This window comes from Lithobates pipiens, unplaced genomic scaffold (assembly GCF_037356315.1).
Source record: "Lithobates pipiens isolate NorthernLeopardFrog02 unplaced genomic scaffold, aLitPip1_a1.2 Scaffold_180, whole genome shotgun sequence".
Classification (NCBI taxonomy): domain Eukaryota; kingdom Metazoa; phylum Chordata; class Amphibia; order Anura; family Ranidae; genus Lithobates; species Lithobates pipiens.
The window spans coordinates 543,156-559,001 of record NW_027507759.1 but is presented as its reverse complement, the minus strand read 5'-3'; the positions used below and the strand labels follow the sequence as shown (position 1 = coordinate 559,001).

Here is a 15,846-nt window from a genome sequence, read left to right as displayed (position 1 = left end):
AAAAATAAAAAGCCCACACTGTGGAGCCATGTGTCGGCGTCCTGGGAGCGCCAGATGTGACCGTACATGGTCAATGACTCGTTCCTGATACATTAGCAGTCTGCTTTGTCCCTCCTGTGCAATGTAAGTTATTCCTGCTTTTCCTCCCTATCTGCTGGTCCATATCTCTCTCTGAACTCCCCTCCTCTTCCTCTCTTGTGGGCACCCACGTGACATCACTAGACACATCATCATCGATGTCACCTTCCCCACCGCTATAAGTAGAGATCTCGGAGTAGGCAGCAACACCAGGGACCAACCTCCTCCTTGGGCTGATCTGGGTACTGTCGTCAGACTGCTGAGTGGCGGTTGTTGCTACCTCCTCTTCCTGATCCAATACCAAGAGTGGCTGCGCATCAGAAATGTCTTGATATGGATCGGAAAATAATTCCTGTGACTCAAGCGGAAGGTATGTGGTGGTGGTGGTGTTGTTGGTGGTAGTGTATTTGGGGGTGCACATAGCAGAGAGTGAAGAAGAGGGTGCAGATCGAGAGGATGAGGAGGGTGCAGAAGAGTAAGGCTGAGTGAGCCACTCAACCAAGTCTGGTGCGTCCTTTGACGTAATCGCACGCACCTTCTGCAATTTCCCACTTTGGCTCAAGCCTGTTGCTCCTGCCCTACCCCTACCAACCCTGCGGAAGGGCCTGCCTCTTCCTCTGCCTGTCATTTTTTAAATGACCCTGTGACAAAACTCTCAGTCCCTATAGTGATAAAGAACTGCTGCAGAACAGGGCAGCAGTCAGCAGTAGTGCACCTCAACCCTATATATTGTGGACCTATACCAGTCCTTAAGGATTAGCAGACCGTACCTCACTCAACCCTATATACTCTAGTACGCTATACCTTACCAGTCCTTAGAAGGACCTTTGTGGAACTAGTAGGTTGTGATTAGCAGACTGTACCTCACTCAACCCTATATACTCTAGAACGCTATACCTTACCAGTCCTTAGAAGGACCTTTGTGGAACTAGTAGGTTGTGATTAGCAGACTGTACCTCAGTCCCTATACTCATAAAGGACTACTGCAGCAGAAGGGCAGCAGTCAAGTATAATATTCTTTCTATATTTGGAAGAAAGAATATTATACGTGTACAACCCTATTACCATACCAGTCCTGAAAAGGACCTTTGTGGACCTAATAGTAACAGATAATGATTAAACTGACTGTCCCTCACTGCCACGCACAGCTTCCTGTCTGTCCCTATTTAAACTGACAAAACACAGGCTGCTGCAACAATAACTTGAATAGCACTCAAAACTATAACCTGTACTACTACACCATACCAGTCCTGAAAACAACCTTTGTGGACCTAATAGTAACAGCTAATGATTAAATTGACTGTCCCTCTCTGCAACACACAGCGCTCTGTCTGTCCCTATCTGCACTGAGAAAAGACAATCTGCGGCAACAATGACTTGAATAGCAGTACCTCAAACCTATCTCCTGAACTACACCTATACCATACCAGTCCTTGAAAGGACTTTTGTGGACCTAATAGCTAGCGATTTGGGTCACTGCAGTCTCTCCCTGCTCCACACAGCAACCTCTCCCTATAGTGACAGTAGAAAGAATGTAAAATGGCCGCCGGATCGGGTCTATTTATAAGTTAGGGGGAATGTCCAAGTGTCCATGTGCTGTAACGTCTCAATTGGCTGTCCTGTACCACATGATGGATGTGTCATCATAGGTCAAAGTTTTTTTACACAGTAAACACGTAAGTCTGCCAGGCGAACAGCGGCAATAGTCCGCTGATCGGGCGGACCGCGAACAGCCAAAATTCGCCACGAACCGACCGCCGGGCGAACAGTTCAGCCATCCCTACTCAAGAGTGTGGCAGTCCAGAGTCTATTCCTGTTCATACCCTTGAGTAGGCATTCCATGTAGCTGTGCTCACGGATTGCTCGATCCACCATGCTGTGAACCCAATGCTATGCTCCATATCCAGGCGAGGCAGGCGATCCCGTGTCGCTCCCCCTCTGGTGCCAACTCCCGGAACCTGTCCCACTGAAAATGAGACAGAGCGTCAGCCAATGTGTTTTGTACCCCGATGGTCCCACGTATCTCCTCCTGCATTCCATCCTTACCGAACTGATCACAATCCCCAAGAATGTGATGCACTCCGTGGGCCCCTCTGTCTTTCCCGGAGCCAAAGGGACACCGAAGCGCTCCACCAAATGTTGCAACATTCCTAACAGAACCGAGCAGGCATTGGTGCCCGCCGGGCCAACACATAAGAAGTCATCCAGGTAGTGAATGACCGAGTTGATGCCCGACACATCCTGGACAGCCCACTCCATGAAGGAGCTGAACTTCTCAAAAAAGGCACACAAAATCGAGCCACCCATCAGAAGGCAGCGGTCTACGTAAAACCCCCCTTCCCAGGTGCATCCCAGCAGCTGAAGGCTGTCTGGGTGGACCGGAAAAAGTCAGAAAGCCTATTCAATGTCAGATTTAGCCATCAATGTCCCCCAGCCAAAACGCCGGACCCAAGCAACTGCCACATCGAATGAAGTGTACGTCACCGCAAATTCTTGCGGAGCAATAGCATTGTTAACAGATCCCCCTTTTGGGAACAACAGCAGAGTGGAGAGTGGAGAAACCACCAAGTCTGGAAATGGCGCCTTCTGATAGGGGGTGGCCATACGTCCCAATGCGTCTTCTTTACCCAATTTTTCCATAACCACTGCCGAATACAGCAGGGCGGACTTCAAATTTTTGGCCATGGGTGGGACTGAGGTCAATGAACAAGGAATCTTAAAACCCAAAGTAAAGCCAGACTCCAACAACTGCTCTACCCCAACAACTACGCTACCGCCCGGTCGGGGTATCTACTGAGAAAAGGCAACATCCTTTCCACCCACACCAGAGTCATCCCTCCTATTCGTAGAATCTCCGGGATGTCCTTTTCCCCTCTTGAAGCACTTGGAAAGTGCGTGCGATCCCCCGCAGCTGGAACACGTGTGCTTGAATCAACAGTTTGCTCCAAACCTACACGTGCCCTCATTAAACTGCCAGCAAATACCCCATCTTTTTTTGGTCGGTTGTCCTGAGGTTGCTGAACTCTGACCCCGCCTGAAAAAACTGGTTAGGGGCCCGCGCTGTCCGTCATCAGCTTTATCCACAGGCTAATGTCCTTGTGATCCCAGCGGAGAGACGATCAGACTGTCATTCATTGACGGAATTGCTCATCATACCTGAGCCATGACATACCCCCGCATGTCCTATGCGCTTCCCTAATGGCTGCGGAGTGCCAGCCGACGGTGCTGGGGCCTCGCTAACCACCAACCCCACACTAGGTGTTGTAGAGGGTGCCTGCGCCCTGCCCCCTGCACCGACCGGGGCTGAGACCGGCCCAGCCACATGCGTCCATGCCTGAGCCGGCCCACCCGCTCCACGGTGTTCAAATCTTTGTACCAGCTCCTTAAGCCCCAGTAACAGACCCCCCCAGGCCTCCCTGCCCCACCCGGGTGTCCTGCTCCCTGGCCATGTGGGGTTAACTCCAGCCCCCACGGCTCCGCCCCCCGCAGTCGTTGTCTCCTTGGAACTAACCTGGCCCAGCAAATCATGCAGTAAAGATGAAATTGAAAGGGAAGGATTGCACTCACTGGGCTGCCCAGGACCGGGCCCACCAGCCACCTCTTTTGGACCCAAGGCCATTGTCCATCCTTGGTCCTCGCCTCCATCCGACTCTGATAACTCCCCTTCTGACCACGCGCTGTCAACAGCCGACTGCGCTTCCGACATGTGAGTCCCGGGCCTGCTCCATTGGGCAAAGGTCTGTGGTGCTGTCCCCAAGATTCCCTGTTCCCCTTCCCGCAAGCTCTGCTCCCTCAGGTCGGCAAAGGACTCCTGTGCCTCCTGTCTGCCTGGCTCCTCATCTCCAACCCTGCTTTGTCACCTCCAGCCTCCTGGCCTCTCCCTTTCCCCCTCTGGGCTCCCTGAGACTGGTGGCCATGCTGAAAGGCCGGTCCCCCACCCGCCGGTCGTCAATCCCTTGCTGTCTGGACTGGCTGCTGCCTACAACCCCCCTGCACCCGCCATGCATCCCATACAGTGCTGCCTTGTGGGGGGCGCCGAGCCATGTGACAATCCGGGGTCCCTCCTGCTATCCCCTGGCCTCTCCTCCTGGTCCCACTTCTCACTGCATACCTGCTCCTCACATTGCCCGCCAATATGGAGGTTGGTGTCTCAGGATGGGGTGTCACCTGCTGCGCTCTGAGGCCCCCCTGGCCAGCATCTGGGCTAAACCACTCAGGCGGCCTAGATCACCGCACCCGAGGTGTCACCGCCGCTCCCCCGCTGACTGCCGGACTGTGCTCTGCTGCAATGGCTACAATCTGCTCCCTGAGCCACTCGATGCCTTGGCTAGCTACCGCCGACCGGAGTTGGGCCATCAAGCCCTCCAATGCCACCATTTTGCCGGGGGGATGCAGAGCAGTGAGGGCACAGCGTGTGATCACTTCCTCCTCCACTCTGAGAATGTGTTACATCCCCCTCGGCTTCCTGCTCTTCCGCCGTCGCCCCGCTCCTAGCTCCACCTACTGTTCCTTTAAAGTGCCAACCTCAATAACCCTTAAGACGGCGAGTGTGCGGTCCAGCACATGTCATGCCATCCCTGCACCCATTGCCTGCTGCTGCTAGCTACAGGACTCACTATAACACAAACTCACTGTTTTATAAGGAAATATTAGAATAGATTTACTAAAGAATATTAAGCATAAACACAAGAATTTTACTAGAACAGTTCTAAACAGTGGTTACAATAACTGCACCACTACACAAACGTGATGCAGAAATGCAATGAATATTCACAAATTCTTCAGTATAAAAGGTTTATTTGGCTAACGCCGCGTACACACGATCAGACTATCTGGCAGACTTAGTCTGGCGAACAAACCGCCGGAAAGTCAGCCGACCAGCCCACATACAACCGGACTTTTCAGGTAGACCTAGCGGGAGTCCACCATACTTTTGAAATGAACAGACTTGCCCACACATGGAGGAAAGTCAGTTCATTTTGAACGCGGTTCCTGGTAGCCGGGTCTAGTGAACGAAGTCCATGTCGCCGCTTTCGGTGGCGAGATTGACACTTGCTGGCCCCATCACCTGTTATGGACTTAAAGGGGTAGCCCTACGCCGAAAAAACGGCGTGGGGGTCCCCCAATGTCCATATCAGACCCTTATCTGAGCACATAACCCGGCCAGTCAGTAAAGGGGGTGGGGATGAGCGCCCCCCACCCCAAAGCACCTTGTCCCCATGTTGATGAGGAGAACCTGGCCGTTGGTTGTCGGGGTCTGCGGGTGGGGGGCTTATCGGAATCTGGGATCCCCTTTAATAAGGGGGGCCCAGATACCCGCCCCCCACCCTATGTGAATGAGTATCGGGGTACCATGTACCCCTACCCATTCACCTGTGAAAAAAAAGTTTAAACAAAAACCACAACACATGTTTTTAAAATAATTTATTGCACAGCTCCGGTGGTCTTCCGTCTTGGGGGGTCTTCTCTCCGGACTCCTCCACTATCTTCTGCTCTTTTACTAAGTCTGGCGGACTAGCACACAGATGGCCGGATTGAGTCAAAACTTCTTTCTAAGTCTGCCGGACCTTTGGGGAAAAAAAGTCAGCCGGAGCCCACACACGGGCGCATTGTCCGGCGGACCAGAGTCCAAGTCCACCAGATAGTCAGATCGTGTGTACGCAGCATAACACCTGTAAGTGCGTCTCCAAGTTGGACCAATGCTCATAGTGACAATGCCTTGGCTCTGGGCACCTTCCCACTTCCAGCACGCTGCAATAAACACAGCACCACACAATACAATTTCTAGGGCGCTCCCCCTGCTTTATAATGTAGCCCTTTCTTATTGGGATTGACTGCAAGGCCTTACAATAAAGATGTAGTCTTTAGTCTTCTGTCTTCTGCTAGCTATTGGGTTGAAGAAATTGTAATCCAAAGGGTTTAACAAACAAAGAAAAGTGTAGACTGAGTATTGAAACTGTTCCTGTGTTGTAGCACAATTATAACTACCTCCGGGGTAGTTGTCTCCAAATCACACAGTATCACTTCTCAGTGGAGTATAGGCTTGAGGCCTGCTTGAACTTGTCTAATAATGTGAAACCTCCTCCACGGGACTACAGGTCCCAGCAACACTGTACTCTGAGTCTAAGTTTGTGAAAGTGCGTTAAGAATTATGGGCGGCAGCCCTCTCACCAAAACCAGGAAACCTCTGCTCTGGTTGTCTCAGTCTTGCTTCACACCAGCACCGTCATGCTGCTTCCGCTCCGCAATACGACTGGGACTCATAGGTGGTTCTGTCAGGTGTCTCTGGATCCTTCTCCGATCCGGTCACATCGTCTCTCCAGCACACAAGTGTAGGGTGTAGGGTAGAATCGCTGATTGTTCCACTCCGTGATTGCAGCAGGCCGCCCTCTCTGGAACACCTCCTCACAGACCCTCGCAGGCAGGTCACATGTCCAGAAAGACACAGAAAATGGCCACGCTGGGCCTTTTATATCCTACCCAGCATGCAGTTCATATTTAGGTGTCCGGTCCCTTTTGGGGTGCTGGGTGTTGAATTAGAGTGGCGGGTGGGGAGGTGTTTTTGCAGCACCTGATTAGAGCCATAGGCTCTAATAGGCTTCAAAATAGGTGAACTGCAAGCGCCATGCTTGACACTCAGTCTACCAAGGTGTGTTAGAAAAGTGAATTAATATTCACTTTCCTAACACTGAACCGCGTCTCCACCAATCAGGTGTGCGGGTCTGTTACCCATCACCTGATTGGCTGAAACGATAGGCGCAGCTATTGGATACCTATCAGGAGGAGAGGACGGGAGATGAGGATGGCAGGAGATGCATGGAGGACCCCGCTCATGGCCATCACCCGCTGCCCCACCAAGACAGGGTAAGTGGCGGGCAGACGGCGAGCGGGCGGTGGGGATTCACAGTGGCAGCAGTTGATGGCACACTGCCAGCATTTAATGGGCACACCTCCAGCATTTGATGTGCACAGTGGTGGCATTTGATGTGCACAGTGGCAGCATTTGATGTGCACAGTGGCAGCATTTGATGGGCACAGTGGCGGCATTTGATGGGCACAGTGGCGGCATTTGATGGGCACAGTGGCGGCATTTGATGGGCACAATGGTGACATTTGATGGGCACAGTGGTGGCATTTGATTGGCACAGTGGTGACATTTGATGGTACAGTGGCTGCAATTGATGATTTTTTTTTCTGAATTTTTCAGCTTGCTTGCGCTCCCTGAAAATTTTGAGCACCAGCCGCCACTGGTTTATATGTGCATATATATATTTATATATATATATATATATATATATATATATATATATATATATATATATATATATATATATATATATATATATATATATATATATATATATATATATATATATATATATATATATATATATATATATATATATATATATATATATATATATATATATATATATATATATATATATATATATATATATATATATATATATATATATATATATATATATATATATATATATATATATATATATATATATATATATATATATATATATATATATATATATATATATATATATATATATATATATATTTATTATATGTGTGTGTTTTTATATATTATAGTATATGTGTGTGTTTTATGTAAAATGCTGTTTCTCCGTAAAGTGATCCATGCTCAGATCGCTTTTCAGAGGCATTTGACAGCTGGTAGAGAGGCAATATGTTGCCTACTGACCACCTGTTTTTACCCCTTAAATGCATCATCACTGTGGTGCAACTGCATGCAATGCACACAGTTTCAGGGGGGTTGCAGTGCAGCCCCATTCACCTAGGGATGTACTTCAAGGGGACCCTGACTGGAAAAAGATTGTGAAACACCGACATAGAGGAACCGTCTCTCCATTTTCCTCCTGCAGCCGCTGAATGCCTGTGGGTGGGAGAGGAGGAGAAGCGGGGGAAATGGAGAAATCGGCTCCTTTATATGCGGCCACCCACTTGGGACCGGGCCCCGGTGTTCTGCCATCGGGCTCAGAGAAAAGAGCCCTGTCCGGAGCTCGGGGGAGGGGCCCCCCATGGTTTCTTGCATCAGGCCCTGAAGGTTCTAGTTACACCACTGAAGGCTGTTATGGCCAATTATACTCCATAAGCAATGTGTGGATCCCGGTTATTTTAGAAAGAGGGTTAGGGGGATGGGAGTATTAAGGACATAACAGTATAATAGAGGGGCCATTTGGCCTACAGGGGTCAAGACACAACATACTATGAGATGAATACTTCCATATGTAGTCTGGTAATGGGCAGCTTCTCTCCTCCCCTCTGTCCTACTGTCCCCTCCTCCCACTCCCTACAGCTCCTCCCTCTGCCCGCCCACATACTCATAGCCCCTCCCTCTTCTCGCCCACACACTCAAAGCTCCTCCCTCTACCCGCCCACACACTCACAGCTCCTCCCTCTGCCCGCCCACACACTCACAACTCCTCCCTCTGTGCACCCGCACACTCACAGCTCCTCCCTCTGCCCACCCACACACTCACAGCTCCTCCCTCTGCCCACCCACACACTCACAGCTCCTCCCTCTGCCCACCTACACATTTACAGCTCCTCCCTCTGCCCACCCACACACTCACAGCTCCTCCCTCTGCCCACCCACACACTCACAGCTCCTCCCTCTGTCCACCCACACACTCACAGCTCCTCCCTCTGCCCGCCCACACACTCACAGCTCTCTCCACTAGATCAGTCTGTGAACAGTGAACAGTCTGGGCAGGGCTCCAGTAGCCGGGACTAGAAGCAGAGCATCGGGAAATGCGGTCAGGAGGTTCTGTATCCCTCCACAGAGAGAAACAAGTCCCTTGTAATTAGGGCTGTTTCCATCCAGACAGTTACATGTATGTAAAGATATGTGACATTATAATACATGTTATGGATCCTAAATTCTGATTAAGCTTTTATGGGGGTGTTATAAGAATTTCTGAGGATGCCCTGGTGGCTGGTGTCCGGGTGACAGGCAGTCAGAAACCCAGGCAGAGGATGTAAAAGCTGGACTGTCTGGGTGAATCCCGGACAGGTGGCAACCCTAGCTGGGGCGACATTTGGTAAGGGATACCTCGCGATTCCAGTCCTGATCAGGTGAGTAAAAAAAGTGAATGCTGTGAGCCGGGTCTGTCTTTGATTTATAGTTAACCAGACCTATCAGGTTGTGGGGGCGGAGTCACAACCCATATGTATGATGTCATGATGCACCAGGAAAGTACATTTTATATACAACTCTATAGATCAGACCAAAATGAGGAGGAAAGAGGGACAGAGGGACATTGCTCCAAATCAGGGACAGTCCCTCAAAATCCGGGACAGTTGGGAGCGATGATAAAAGAGAAGAAATCCTCCAATCCCATCTACACAATCCTATACCTACAGAGGATCCAGAGGAAGGCCAAATAAAGGACGCTCCAATTTACTCCAGCAGGGGAAATGGGGGGAGGAATGATTGTCTATTCATTGATGATTTATTGGTAGAATAATGGAGAGTATAGGGGTGTCAGAGGAGATTCCTCAATGATCTGAGATGGGAAGAAAACAGAGGAATCCCAGGAAGACCCGGAGGACTCTGATAGATGGAATCTGAATATTTCTGGGATCCTCATAGAGGGATATATGTTATATGAGGGGGGAGGGGAGTACACTGTGACCTGACTGGGATCTGTATTCTGTCTGTACAGGAAAAATCCAGGAAATATTCACCCGGCCGGGATCTGACCTTCTCCTCCCCATCAGACGTCATCTCACCCTCAACACTGAAGATAGATGGAGATGTGACTGGATTATCTGGCACTATCTGGAATCTCCTGGAGACTGGAAGAGAATAGCTTATCACAGGAATTGTGATCCGTCTGATCTCAGATATTTCCCCAATACAAGGATATCAGAGAATGGAAGTCTGATCATATCCAATGTGACTCCGGAGAATGACGGGATATACCGTGTGTATATAAAGAACTCTACAGGACGCCGTATACAGAGAGATGATTACATCGTCCATGTAGAAGGTAAGTCCAGATGAGATTGTACAGCGCTGTGTATGGGGGTCACATGACTGAAGACAATGGGTGTGATGTTAGTGGGGGATTTAGTGTTGGGGGAGGGGTGCACACAGACACAATCTATCTCCTCCAGTCTCCAGGAAGATGTCTGCACACCTGATTATAGGTAAGGATGGGGGAGGGGCATGCTGTGTATATATTGGACCTGATCAATGGAAATGATTGTCTCTCTCAGTTCCAGTATCGGTTCCGCTCCTCCATGTCTCATGTCTCCGGAATGGCAGCGCTGAGATCTCCTGCAGGGTGGAGGAGGGGACTAAGCCGAATATCAGTCTATCTGTGATTGGAGGATCCCAGAGGAATTATTCCAATCACATTACAGCCATTGTGGGGTCACCGGGGCCCTGGAACATCACCTGTACTGTGAAGAATGGGGTCAGCCAATCAGAGGAGAGCAGAGGCAGGGGGTCACCTATCCAGGGGAGGAGAGATCGGGGGATGGGCACAGAGACATTTAAAGTGGTTTTAAACCCTTACAAACCACTTTGACCTACAGGTGAGCCTAGATTAAGGCTTACCTGTAGGTCCAAGAAATATCTTCTAAACCTATACGGTTTAGGAGATATTTACAATAAGACAGCGGCACACTGGCACACTGGGCAGGCCGCAGATCGCGGTTATATGCCGCTTGTGTCGGGTCATGTGCACATGCGTGGGAGTGACATCATCACGGCTCTGGCGAATCACAGCGCCGGAGCAGCGAGACCTGGAAGTCAGTCTGGGATCCATGGCAGCGGTGAACATGAAGACGGAGGACCGATTCGGGGGTTTTGTTCTCAGGTAAGTTATTCATAATGAGCTAGTATACTATGCATACTAGTTCATTATGCCTTTGCCTTGCAGGTTGCATTTTTTTTTTAACTGCCTTTACTTCCTCTTTAAACAGAGCAGGTGGGAGGGGCAGAAAACAAATAAGCCCCGCCCACTGACTGAATAGAGAATATGAAATATATACAGAAATGATAGATTTACATTACAGGTTTTATTTTTTAGTCCTGATCATAATAAAATAAAACACAATATTTCCCCTTCACGGTGTTTGTTCTCAGAGGACAGGAAATGATTTCCAATCATAGATGGCGGATAATATTCCAGTCTATATAATCCGCAGTCTAGAGCGGGTAAGGAGCGCCCCGCGTACATCTACTGCGGCAGGGCGGCAAAATCACTTACCTGTTCATGATTTCTTCTTCCTGGTCTGGGGGGCGTGCGCCACTGGAGGCCACTCCCACTGTTATTGGACACAGCAGGAGCCAATCAGTGGGTCCGACAGAAGTGGTGAGTCTATAGCAAGAGCCCCACAAGTCCCCACAAGTCTATAGCACGGCTCTTGTAATGTGGATTCCCTACAATTGTACAACAAACTTGTGAAGTCCGGCAAGTCTGGCAATAGCTTGTCAAGTCATCTTCAAACTTGCAGCTGATTGGCTATCTGGGCCCCTTCCTACACCTTGTGATAGGGGGCGCCCCTCTTTCTTATCTCAGAAGGTTGTTGGGTTTCCATTTTCTGATGTGACTGTTGTGTCTTCTCTTCTTATGATAATGATAATTGTATGAGAGGTCAGGACCCCACATATACAGTGGTGTGAAAAAGTGTTTGCCCCCTTCCTCATTTCCTGTTCCTTTGCATGTTTGTCACACTTAAGTGTTTCGGAACATCAAACCAATTTAAACAATAGTCAAGGACAACACAAGTAAACACAAAATGCAATTTGTAAATGAAGGTGTTTATTATTAAAGGTGAAAAAAAAATCCAAACCATCATGGCCCTGTGTGAAAAAGTGATTGCCCCCTAAACCTAATAACTGGTTGGGCCACCCTTAGCAGCAACAACTGCAACCAAGCGTTTGCGATAACGTGCAATGAGGCTTTTACAGCGTCCTGGAGGAATTTTGGCCCACTCATCTTTGCAGAATTGTCCTAATTCAGTTACATTAGAGGGTTTTCGAGCATGAACGGCCTTTTTAAGGTCATACCACAACATCTCAATAGGATTCAGGTCAGGAATTTGGCTAGGCCACTCCAAAGTCTTCATTTTGTTTTTCTTCAGCCATTCGGTGGTGGACTTGCTGGTGTGTTTAGGATCATTGTCCTGCTGCAGAACCCAAGTTGGTTTCAGCTTGAGTACACGAACAGATGGTCGGACATTCTCCTTCAGGATCTCTTGGTAGACAGCAGAATTCATAGTTCCTTTTATCACGGCAAGTCTTCCAGGTCCTGAAGCAGCAAAACAGCCCCAGACCATCACACTACCACCACCATATTTTACTGTTGGTATAATGTTCTTTTTCTGAAATGCAGTGTTCCTTCTACGCCAGATATACTTGGACACACACCTTCCAAAGAGTTCCACTTTTGTCTCATCGGTCCACAGAATGTTGTCCCAAAAGTCTTGGGGATCATCAAGATGTGTTGTGGAGAAATTGAGACGAGCTTTGATGTTCTTTTTGCTCAGCAGTGGTTTTCTCCTTGGAACTCTGCCATGCAGGCCATTTTTGCCCAGTCTTTTCCTGATGGTGGAGGCATGAACGCTGACCTTAACTGAGGCAAGTGAGGCCTGCAGTTCCTTGGACGTTGTTGTGGGGTCTTTTGTGACCTCTTGGATGAGTCGTCGCTGCGCTCTTGGGGTAATTTTGGGCAGCCGGCCACTCCTGGGAAGGTTCACCACTGTTCCATGTCTTCGCCATTTGTGGATAATGGCTCTCACTGTGGTTCGCTGGATTCCCAAAGCTTTGGAAATGGCTTTATAACCCTTTCCAGACTGATAGATCTCAATTACTTTCTTTCTCAATTGTTCCTGAATTTCTTTGGGTCTCGGCATGATGTGTAGCTTTTAAGGATCTTCTGGTGGACCTTACTGTGTCAAGCAGCTCCTATTTAAGTGATGCCTTGATTGTGAACAGGTGTGGCAATAATCAGGCCTGGGTGTGGCTAGAGAAATTGAACTCAGGTGTGGACAACCACAGTTATAGTATGTTTTAACAAGGGGGGCAATCACTTTTTCACACAGGGCCATGATGGTTTGGATTTTTTTTCACCTTTAATAATAAACACCTTCATTTACAAATTGCATTTTGTGTTTACTTGTGTTGTCCTTGACTATTGTTTAAATTGGTTTGATGTTCCGAAACACTTAAGTGTGACAAACATGCAAAGGAACAGGAAATGAGGAAGGGGGCAAACACTTTTTCACACCACTGTAGGATACAGGATTGTCTGCATGCCAGTTTGAAATTCAAGCCATCCAAGGACAGACTGATTGTACTGAAGTTGGTCCATCGGATGACTTCAGAACAACCAGCCCGTCGTATTCTTTTTTTGTACAATCACTGCCGGTGGCTATAACCTCCAGCACTGATCATTGTATTCTGATGGCGGGGAAACCTTCCACTCTCAGAACACAATGACTCCACAAGAGGGATTCTTCCCATCAACACTGACTGTACTGATGGGGAATCAAGCGATTTTCTTTCCTTCAATCTGTGGAAGAAGAACCAAAAATTGAAAATGTATGTCTAGCCTTAGACCAAATAATACAAAATATCCAGAGAAGACATTTATTGTCCTCCACATGTCCATTGTCCTTGTCCATGTATGGATGGACGCCCACCATCATCTACTGGAAGGTCAGGGATTATCTTACCTGACTGCATTATATATGTAATACATTCTCTATTTATCATCTCTTCATAAAGTCCATCCAGTTCCACCAATAAAAGAGAAGAAATCCTCCAATCCCATCTACACAATCCTATACCTACAGAGGATCCAGAGGAAGGCCAAATAAAGGACGCTCCAATTTACTCCAGCAGGGGAAATGGGGGGATGAATGATTGTCTATTCATTGATGATTTATTGGTAGAATAATGGAGAGTATAGGGGTGTCAGAGGAGATTCCTCAATGATCTGAGATGGGAAGAAAACAGAGGAATCCCAGGAAGACCCGGAGGACTCTGATAGATGGAATCTGAATATTTCTGGGATCCTCATAGAGGGATATATGTTATATGAGGGGGAGGGGAGTACACTGTGACCTGACTGGGATCTGTATTCTGTCTGTACAGGAAAAGCCCAGGAAATATTCACCCGGCCGGGATCTGACCTTCTCATCCCCATCAGAATCCATCTCACCCTCAACCATACAGATACAGAGAGATGTGACTGGTTTATCTGGTACTATGAGAAATTTCCTGGAGTCTGGGGTACAATAGCTCAACACTGGAATTGTGATCCGTTTGATCGCAGATATTTCCCCAATACAAGAATATCAGAGAATGGAAGTCTGATCATATCCAATGTGACTCCGGAGAATGACGGGATATACAATGTGTATATATACAACTCTACAGGACCCCTTATACAGAGAGATGATTACTTCATCCATGTAGAAGGTAAGTCCATCCAACCCCCACCCCCAGTCCTAGCAGTGTCCTCCCCGCTCCGTGTCTTTATATACACCGTCCATGTAGAAGGTAAGTCCACCCAACCCCCACCCCCAGTCCTAGCAGTGTCCTCCCCGCTCCGTGTCTTTATATACACCGTCCATGTAGAAGGTAAGTCCTTTCAACCCCCACCCCCAGTCCTAGCAGTGTCCTCCCCGCTCCGTGTCTTTATATACACCGTCCATGTAGAAGGTAACTCCACCCAACCCCCACCCCCAGTCCTAGCAGTGTCCTCCCCGCTCCATGTCTTTATATACACCGTCCATGTAGAAGGTAAGTCCACCCAACCCCCACCCCCAGTCCTAGCAGTGTCCTCCCCGCTCCGTGTCTTTATATACACCGTCCATGTAGAAGGTAACTCCACCCAACCCCCACCCCCAGTCCTAGCAGTGTCCTCCCTGCTCCGTGTCTTTATATACACCGTCCATGTAGAAGGTAAGTCCATCCAACCCCCACCCCCAGTCCTAGCAGTGTCCTCCCCACTCCGTGTCTTTATATACACCGTCCATGTAGAAGGTAAGTCCATCCAACCCCCACCCCCAGTCCTAGCAGTGTCCTCCCCGCTCCGTGTCTTTATATACACCGTCCATGTATAAGGTAAGTCCATCCAACCCTCACCCCCAGTTCTAGCAGTGTCCTCCCCGCTCCATGTCTTTATATACACCGTCCATGTAGAAGGTAAGTCCATCCAACCCCCACCCCCAGTCCTAGCAGTGTCCTCCCCGCTCCGTGTCTTTATATACACCGTCCATGTAGAAGGTAAGTCCATCCAACCCCTCCCCCAGTCCTAGCAGTGTCCTCCCCGCTCCATGTCTTTATATACACCTTCCATGTAGAAGGTAAGTCCACCCAACCCCCACCCCCAGTCCTAGCAGTGTCCTCCCCGCTCCGTGTCCTTATATACACCGTCCATGTAGAAGGTAAGTCCATCCAACCCCTCCCCCGGTCCTAGCAGTGTCCTCCCCGCTCCGTGTCTTTATATACACCTTCCATGTGGAAGGTAAGTCCACCCAACCCCCACCCCCAGTCCTAGCAGTGTCCTCCCCGTTCCGTGTCTTTATATACACCTTCCATGTAGAAGGTAAGTCCACCCAACCCCCACCCCCAGTCCTAGCAGTGTCCTCCCCGCTCCGTGTCTTTATATACACCGTCCATGTAGAAGGTAAGTCCATCCAACCCCCACCCCCAGTCCTAGCAGTGTCCTCCCCGCTCCGTGTCTTTATATACACCGTCCATGTAGA

General features: G+C 48.9%; 1 protein-coding gene across 3 annotated transcripts in view; it reads left to right on the top strand.

Annotated features, from left to right (window-relative positions):
• Positions 1-15,846, top strand: part of LOC143995695 (cell adhesion molecule CEACAM2-like) — a 75,789-nt gene that overhangs the window by 44,072 nt on the left and 15,871 nt on the right. For all 3 annotated transcript variants that reach the window (XM_077490445.1, XM_077490443.1, XM_077490444.1), the window contains exons 3-4: positions 9,783-10,109; positions 14,228-14,554. In XM_077490445.1, coding sequence (XP_077346571.1) covers positions 9,783-10,109; positions 14,228-14,554 — 654 coding nt within the window. The remainder of the gene's footprint in view (positions 1-9,782; positions 10,110-14,227; positions 14,555-15,846) is intronic.